Source organism: Euphorbia lathyris, chromosome 2 (assembly GCF_963576675.1).
Source record: "Euphorbia lathyris chromosome 2, ddEupLath1.1, whole genome shotgun sequence".
Lineage (NCBI taxonomy): Eukaryota > Viridiplantae > Streptophyta > Magnoliopsida > Malpighiales > Euphorbiaceae > Euphorbia > Euphorbia lathyris.
Genome location: NC_088911.1, coordinates 30,894,121 through 30,902,314, shown reverse-complemented (window position 1 = coordinate 30,902,314; position 8,194 = coordinate 30,894,121). Strand labels below are relative to the sequence as shown.

At 36.0% G+C, this 8,194-nt stretch overlaps 2 protein-coding genes across 2 annotated transcripts; one reads left to right on the top strand and one right to left on the bottom strand.

The window, feature by feature from the left end:
* Positions 1-2,000: 2,000 nt before the first annotated feature.
* On the bottom strand, positions 2,001-5,384 carry LOC136217631 (beta-carotene isomerase D27, chloroplastic). The gene is made up of 8 exons (XM_066004238.1): positions 5,103-5,384; positions 4,913-5,005; positions 4,438-4,542; positions 4,256-4,355; positions 4,069-4,160; positions 3,878-3,958; positions 3,704-3,772; positions 2,001-2,266 (listed from the first exon to the last, which is right to left on the bottom strand). Exons 1-8 carry the CDS (start codon positions 5,382-5,384, stop codon positions 2,135-2,137), a joined length of 954 nt encoding a protein of 317 aa, XP_065860310.1. The 3' UTR covers positions 2,001-2,134.
* An 86-nt stretch (positions 5,385-5,470) lies between these two features.
* On the top strand, positions 5,471-7,628 carry LOC136217630 (pentatricopeptide repeat-containing protein At1g02370, mitochondrial). The gene is made up of 2 exons (XM_066004237.1): positions 5,471-5,768; positions 6,209-7,628. The coding sequence occupies exons 1-2, from the start codon at positions 5,487-5,489 to the stop codon at positions 7,439-7,441; spliced, it is 1,515 nt and encodes a 504-aa protein (XP_065860309.1). The 5' UTR covers positions 5,471-5,486; the 3' UTR covers positions 7,442-7,628.
* Positions 7,629-8,194: the final 566 nt, after the last annotated feature.

Genomic DNA, 8,194 nt, shown 5'->3' with positions numbered 1-8,194 from the left:
ACCACAAAATCAAACAACAATGAGAAAGTGAAGATTTGTGCGAATAAGAGTATTTTTGGAAAAATATATTGGAAAACTCTACTTTGATAGCATATGTCTACATGAGTTTAAATATGTAAATGAACTTTTCCATTCGACCAGTTTTATAAATTTCCCTAAATAAAAGGTTCTCTACTTAGTCTACATCCAATTGACCGTTGTTCATATATATATTTTTTTCAAACTCTAAAAGTGTTTAGCATCAACTCTTACTCTTTTATTTTTAAAGTATTTCCAAAGTATTCCAAACCATAATTATCAAAGGAGATCACCTGAGGTGAGCGAGAGACGATCCAGACATTCCGTCCCCCGCCTTTCACACTGGAAGACGTGTTATTCAGAAGGCGACCGCACCTTCTGCACTTAGGCGGTAAATTATAGAAAATTCCTCTTCTACCGATTGACATAAATAGACACTTCCTCTCACAAAGCCTTCGACATAAACTCTCTTCTATCCATTGAATAAACTTCCTCACCTCTACGTTCAACCAACAACACCGATCGACACACTTCCTCTCCTCCACTCAACAACACTGATCGACATACATGTACCGACTTTTTTTTTTTAGTTTTCCTTTCTATACTCTTCTCTATTCTCATTTGTTCTATTTTTCTTTCTACAATCTTCTCCTTTCTTCTATTTTTCTTTTCTTCTTCTTCGTTCTTCCAAATTCATAATCTTCTCCTTTCTTTTATTTTTCTTTTCTTCATCTTCATTCTCCCAAATTTCTACTCTTTATTATGATCTATGTAAGTGTTATGCTGCCCAAATTTTGTGATTTGTCTTATAAAAGTGTTTGAAATTGTATGAAAGCTTGTGAAAATGTATAAAAATGTAGGAAACAATAGCTTACAAGTATCTAATTTTGCACGCGTTTAGATATGAGTATTAGTGGAAGTGGATGAAGAAGTGGAAAACCTTGATGATGAGTATTTGGATTGATGATAATGTTTGTTTGATATGTTATTAGAAATTAGGATCTTAGTATTAAATACTAGGGGTACGTTTGGTAAGACGTAATGGACTTCGTAATGGAATGCCCATTACATCAAAAGGCCATTACTATGTTTGGATGCAATTTTTAATTTTATTGGAATGTAATGAAAAAACCATAGGTTACATTTTGTTCAATAAAGCTTGTAATCCCCATTACATAGAAAAAGGAGTTGAATTCTCATTACATCCAAAGCATCTAATCTTAATTGTTACTCTCAAAGCTTCTTTAACCTTTCATTTATCAAATCTCACACCTCAATGTAACCTCTTATCATTCTCAAAAACGCAAAAAGTAGAAAAACATGAAAATTTAAAAACGAGAAAAAATTAATTTTTTTTTTTATGTATATGCACTAATTAAATTGATTTCAGCTAATCTAATTTTGTATTTGATTTTGATTTTTTTTTTTTTGCATTTTTTCGTGTTTTTCGTTTTTCGCTTCATCTCATTTTTCACGTTATCATGTTTTTCGTTAATTTTAATTATGTAAATAAATTTTTATTATTATATTTATTTAGGCAAACATCAATATTGTAATGGTAATTATATTTCTTCATTTTCTTTTTATTTAACAATCAAACATGGTAATGGAATCACCATTCTATTCTATTGCATTAGAAGTTTGATTACATTACATTGCATTACGGTATACCAAACGAACCCTAGAAGTTTTATTTTGTTTTACAATTTAGAAGTTAAACTAGTCAATTTAAGCTATGTTTTTTTTTTTTTTTATTATTTCTCTAATTTGTTTATCGACTCGCCTCGAGGTGATATTTTGCCTTATCGTCTTGGCTCGCCTTTCACCTTTGACGACTATGTTCCAAACTTTTATTGCCTTTTATCAACGACAACTTTTGTTCTCTCCTTTCCTACATGATGTCCAAAGTTTCTTTCTTTCTTTCTTTCTCTCTAGCTTGTGTTACATCAAATTAATACCTAATCAAGTTGATTAGAGTTGCATACTGTGCAAATATTAGCGGTTTCATTAATCAAAAAAGGTAGGCTCTGCTGACGCAGTGATGAGCCACATCAAAGTAAAGGAAGTTTCAAGAGATTAATAGAGAGCCGAGAAACACACGAACGATGAGAGGGCCTTATGCCTTTGGGCACTGCCCTACTACGTTTTGTGCAACTCGCCTTCTACTTGCAATTGGACAGGCTTCGAGGCAAGGCTCTTTGAGACTGCTATCATCTTCTGGCTGGGGAGCAAAAACCCCAAATTTAAACTGCCAAAATAAGGTGAGAAAAACAGGCAGTCGTCAGATTTTATTTTTCTTCCAAGTCTAAACTTGGAAACAGTAATCACAAGGATGGCAGCATTCAAGGCAGAAAAACTAAATCCAATACAAGTTGCACTGAATTGTCCCCAGCAAAACAAACAAACAGTCTAATCAAACCAAGGAGGTCAAATATGCAACTATTTATGTTTGGACTCTAACATAACAATATATCTTCAATGCAGAAAATAGATATATGAAGCGTGACATGCTCTAGGCTGTGAATATATCTTCAATGCCATGAATAGGAGTTTGAAGGGTAATATTTTTGTATTGGATCTTGTCTTGCCACCTATCCAAACATACCTTTGTCACCATATTTGTTTGTTATTTGTGCAGAATATATGCGTCTGTCCTTTCTCATTAATTTTTTTTTTGGGCATGATAGTTATTTCTTTCTTTGTGCTTCGGTGGAGGAAGTTAGGGCGTTGAAACAATGTTTTGCCATTTATGAGAAAGCATCTGGTCAGCAAAGCAAATTTTGAAAAGCCTCCTATCGTTTTCAGTCCAAATTTTAGGAAAGTATTCATATGCATATTGTTGACTGTCTTGGTGTTCGGGTTGTCAATGATCAGGGAAGATATGTCGGTTTACCTTCTATGGTGAGACAGAGTAGCTCTCGAGCATTTCCTTTTGTCCTTGATAAATTAAGGAGTAATTATCAAGGAGTAAGATTAAGGGTAGGTGGAGAAAATGTCTATCTTAAGCTGTTAAGTGGAAAGGAAGTTCTTCTTAGGGCAGTGGTACAAGCTTTGCCTAATTGTGTTATGTCTTTCTTCTATGCTGTATTCGTTTTGGTGGGATAAAGCTGGACAGAATGGCTCCTCCCTTCATTGGATGTTTTGGGATAGACTTTGTTTACCTGAATAACCGGGTGGTCTGAATATTTAGTGTGTTAAATTTAGCAATGTTGGGTAAACAAGCTGGAAAATCATTGGTGGGCAACTTAAATACTAATCATTGTTAGAAGAATTGGTTAGTATTTAAGTTGTTTATTTAAGCTGGAAAATCCCTTACAAGTAGGTTGTTAGAAGAATTGGTTAGTATTTAAGTTGTTTATTTTTAGAAGCTCTGCGAATCAGGCAGCACATTATCTTGTGCAGGCTACTGGTTCTTTGACAACTAGGGGTGTGTCCTGGGGTGGAGAGACCAGAGATTAATATAAGATCTATGATTGAGCCTTAACTATAAACTTAAGCTTTTAGTTAAAGTGGTTCCATGATATGATATCAGAGTCTCTTGGACCCAACGGTCGAAGGTTAGAGTCCTGTCAACCTCATTAATTTGTGGAATTAAAAATATTCATCTTATTGTAAAAAAAAAACCTCACTTGTTATCATGAACAAAGCGGCAATAAACTCCTAAAGAAAATGGTGAACAATATACCTGACAACTATAGTCTGTGAAGTTTGGCTCCATCAGTAAGGGGACACCCATGCAATCCTTGAAGAAAGTCTAAGAGAAGCAATATACCAAGTTGAAAAGTTAGCAAACGGGCACTAAGAAAAAGGCTAAAACTGCAGCACAGAAACTTTAAAAAATCATTAGGGAATCAGTTACCTGCGTAGGAAGTTTACATGTATTTACACAAATCCCTACACATTTGCTTTCTTCTAAATACTTGCATCTTTCTACAAAGACCTTTATGAAAAACCAACCAACTAGAATCAGGTCAAAGAATACTTTTAAAATTGATGGCAGAATATGATGAATTAATTAGATCAGAAGAATGGAAAATTTAGGGTTCTTACCCCACTTTGGCATGAGGTTCCATCAGGAAGATCAATAGAATTAACTGTACATCTTCCCATAAGCCATTGACAAGTGATTGCTGTCACTCTCGCTGTGGAACACATAAGGTAAAAGAGGTTTGTTAGTACTGTAAGCTCAGAAAGTTCATCTTCTAAAGTAGGAAGAAAAAGTAAGAACTCTGCTTACCAACCATTATGGCAGCTACTTTTCCATTTCCTAGTGGAGATATGAGCAATTTGTACAGATCCAATAGAAATGGGGGAAAGAGTGACCTTAATATACGAACCTGTTTTAAGCGAAAGAGCAACACAGTACATAAGTGCAAGTGAAAAAAAAAATTTGAAATTAAGTTTAGAAATCAATCATACCGCGGCTTCTCTGGTTTCAGCATTTGTTCTTCCTGTTAACATGAGGCGATTTGCTACTTCAATTAATCCATCATATCCAGGTCTCTCAGAATCCCATCCAACCTCCTGAAAGCAATAATAATCACACAAACACTAGTAACCAATCCCAATTTTTCTTTACTATCCTGTTTATACACTATTTTGATCAATCAAACAGAAGAATATTTTTAAGTCAAAAGTAGTTCGAAAGATGAGATGAACAAGAATGAGAATTAGAATCCAACAAGAACCGGTTTCAACTTTCAAAAGTTAAGAAGAGTACTTCTACTGCTCCCAAATTTCAGCAAAATAATATCTCTAATCTATTTATAATCATTCTTCCTTGTGTCTCCTGTCTTCTCCCTCAATTTCAACATATCAAAATTATGAAACAGAGTTATACACAACGCAAAAAGGTCTACGAAATAGGCTTATCTAGTGATTAAATTGAGCTCACCTTGACCATTTTGTTTCGAAATAGAGTGAGGAAAGTATCATCAACTAATCCAGGTTCGTACTCGGACCTTGGAGATGTGTCTTCGGCATTAACCTGAAATTTGTATTACTCCTCCGAGTGAAATTGAAGCTGAAGAACAGGTTTCCGAGCTGAAGCAATTAATTGATTGAAAAAGTAGGGAGAAAAGAACCGGCTTTGGTTGCAGAGAACACGAGACGCGAAAGCTCCGATTATGGAGGAGAGGTTTGGGCAGAGCGTGAAGGCGTGAAGGAGATGAACATGAAGAGGAGAAGGAGAGGGGACGAAGTAGAGCCAGTGGCTTCATCTTCACTTCTGCATTATGTGGAATGCAATTTTCCGCTGTTACCAGGAGCACGAAATTAAAAGGAAAAAACAGCTTTTTAAAATCAAAACGGTGCGTTTCGTTGAAACCATTTCTTAATCTATAATCACGAAACGACATGCGCATCATTGAGTTTCTGACGTTCAGTTGTTTTCTTCAAATTTCGAATAAAACCTTAAACCCTAGCAAAACCCATTTTCTGAGAGCCTCAACAACAGAAGCTGAGTTAACATGTTGAAGAACCCTAATTCACTGGTAGCAAAAGGATCATGGCTTGCGAGGAAGCTTTGCACGGCTTCGGAGGCAATAGCCGAGACGGCTCCTCCAGCTGTGGGTTCGGCGGGACAATCGCCACGGTTATACCGGAGGTTGTCGGCTCTAGGGGCGACCGGGGGAAGTGTATCGGTGACGCTAAATGATTACTTAAAGGAGGGGAAAGGTATAAACAAATTTGAGCTTTCTCAAATCATCAAAGAGTTCCGCAAGTATCGTAGGTTCGATCATGCCCTTGAGGTCTGTCCTCTATCCCTGGCTTTACCAATCTCTCATCTGTACTTTTCTACTTTGAAAGTTGTTTACTTTCGGATTTTGTTATAATTCGATGTGATTGCAAAAATTAATCTCGATTTCATTGACATTATCTGATAAATCCAATCCAATTATTTGAGAAGTGAACTTTCAAGATCAACTTTACTTAATTGTTTTAGGTCACTGTATAAATTTCTGGCGAAGTTTGTATTGAAGAAAAATTTATTTGCCATGATTTGACTATGGATTCAAGACAGTTATGAGGGAGACCATGAAAAGCTCAGTGACTGTGATGAAACAATAGCCAAATTTTGGCTATGTCAATGCATTTTCCCCCTAAAATGAGTCTACATTTTAATTTAATATTTTGTAGTGTGTTCTTAAGCGAAGCTATTTATGGTTATTTTGGGACTTTTAATGTGCAGGTGATGGAGTGGATGGAGAAGAGGAAAATGCACCTCTCATATTCGGACATTGCAATTCGCATAGATCTTATAGCAAAAACCAAAGGGATAGATGCGGCTGAGAATCATTTCAGTGGCCTTTCACCATCTGCAAAAACTATGGCTACACATGGTGCTCTTTTGAACTGTTATTGCAGGGCACTTATGTTAGATAAGGCGAAAGCGTTTTTCGAGAAAATGGATGAATTGAATTATATTTCATCATCTTTGCCCTTCAACAATCTGATGGCACTACACATGAGATTGGGCCAACCTGAGAAGGTGCCTGCGCTGGTAGATGAGATGAAGAAGAGGAAGATCTCCCCTTGCTCTTTCACTTATAAAATCCTGATGCAAAGCTATGGATATTTGAATGATTTTGAGGGGGTAGAGAGAGTTTTGAATGAGATGACCAAGGATGGTGAAGATATTTCTGATTGGAGTACATATGCTAATCTGGCAACAATCTATGTCAAGGCTGGACTTGTTGAGAAAGCTGAATCAGCTATTAAAAAGATAGAGGCGAAGATGGGATTTCGGAACCGCGAGGCTTACCATTTTCTGATTTCCTTAAATGCTGGTATTTCTAATCTAAGTGAGGTGAAGAGAGTCTGGGATTCCTTGAAATCAACTCTAACTAATGTCACCAATATGAGTTACCTTGTGATGCTTCAGGCACTAGACAAGTTAAAAGATATTGAGGGTTTAGCTAAATGCTTTAAAGAATGGGAATCCAACTGCAACAGTTATGATATGAGGTTAACAAATGTTGCTATAAGAGCTTACTTAAAGCATGACATGCTCGAAGAAGCTGAATCGGTCTTTGAAGATGCGCTAAAGAGGACTAAAGGACCTTTCTTCAAGGCTCGGGAGAGTTTCATGATGTTCTTCTTGAGGACGCATAAGTTGGACTTGGCTTTGGAGCATTTGACAGCTATTACTGAAGCTGGGGAATATAAGTGGCATCCAAACAAGGAAATGGCCACTGCATTTTTCGATTATTTTTGCAGAGAGAAAGATGTTGATGGGGCTGAGAAGTTCTACCAGATCTTCAAACTTGTTGATGGTATCGACTCCGAAACTTACGCTTGGCTGCTTAAGACTTACATAGCTGCTGGAAAATCAGCTCCTGACATGCGCAGAAGACTGAAGGAAGATAACATTGAAATAAGCCATGAGCTTGAGAACTTGCTTGAAAGGGTCTGTGAGGAATAAGATTCAGTACAGAACAGCTTTATCTAATTGTGCCTGTTTCGGTTGTTCAAGGAATGCACTGATTCTTAGCTGTTGGATCAAATATCTGCTAGCTCATTTCAAAATTGCAGATAGCTCCATTTGGATATGAGAGTATAAAATTTTGTATTTCATTGACCATAATCAATTATAAAATTTATTTTGCCTTTTTTTTTTTTTTAATAAAGGCTTAATACATCATTTGCCCCCTGAACTTGTCCAAAATAGTTGATTGGCCCCCGAACTTTCAAAGTGTCTCGATAGCCCCTTGAACTTGCATAAAATGTTCAGTTAGCCCCTTGAACTTGCATAAAATGTAATCAATTAATTATTCGGTTGTAAAAAAGTAAGTTAAATGCGGAAGATATGTTACACGAATCTTAAAAAAATAAAATGACCAAAGTCGGGGTATGCAATTATAATATTAGCGAAGAAAATGTTTTATAGTTGAATAATTAAGAAATTCTTTTTTAACATGTTTTAATCTATTTTGTGAAGTATGTAATAACATTTTAAGACACGTGTAACATATCTTCCGCATTTGATTTACTTTTTTACAACCGAATGATTAATTGATTACATTTTACGCAAGTTCAGAGGGCTAACTGAACATTTTATGCAAGTTCAGAGGGCTATCGAGACACTTTAAAAATTCAGGGGTCAATCAACCATTTTGGACAAGTTCAGGGGGCAAATGATGTATTATGCCTTTAATCAAAGATTACCACATGAACT

Coding starts and splice junctions, on each gene's coding strand:
- LOC136217630 (XM_066004237.1), top strand. CDS start 5,487: ATGTTGAAGAACCCTAATTCACTGGTAGCAAAAGGATCATGGCTTGCG. Junction 5,769..6,208: donor GGTTCGATCATGCCCTTGAG/GTCTGTCCTCTA, acceptor TTTAATGTGCAG/GTGATGGAGTGGATGGAGAA.
- LOC136217631 (XM_066004238.1), bottom strand. CDS start 5,384: ATGATGCGCATGTCGTTTCGTGATTATAGATTAAGAAATGGTTTCAAC. Junction 4,356..4,437: donor CTGAAACCAGAGAAGCCGCG/GTATGATTGATT, acceptor CGCTTAAAACAG/GTTCGTATATTAAGGTCACT. Junction 2,267..3,703: donor TCACAGACTATAGTTGTCAG/GTATATTGTTCA, acceptor TTATTTTGGCAG/TTTAAATTTGGGGTTTTTGC.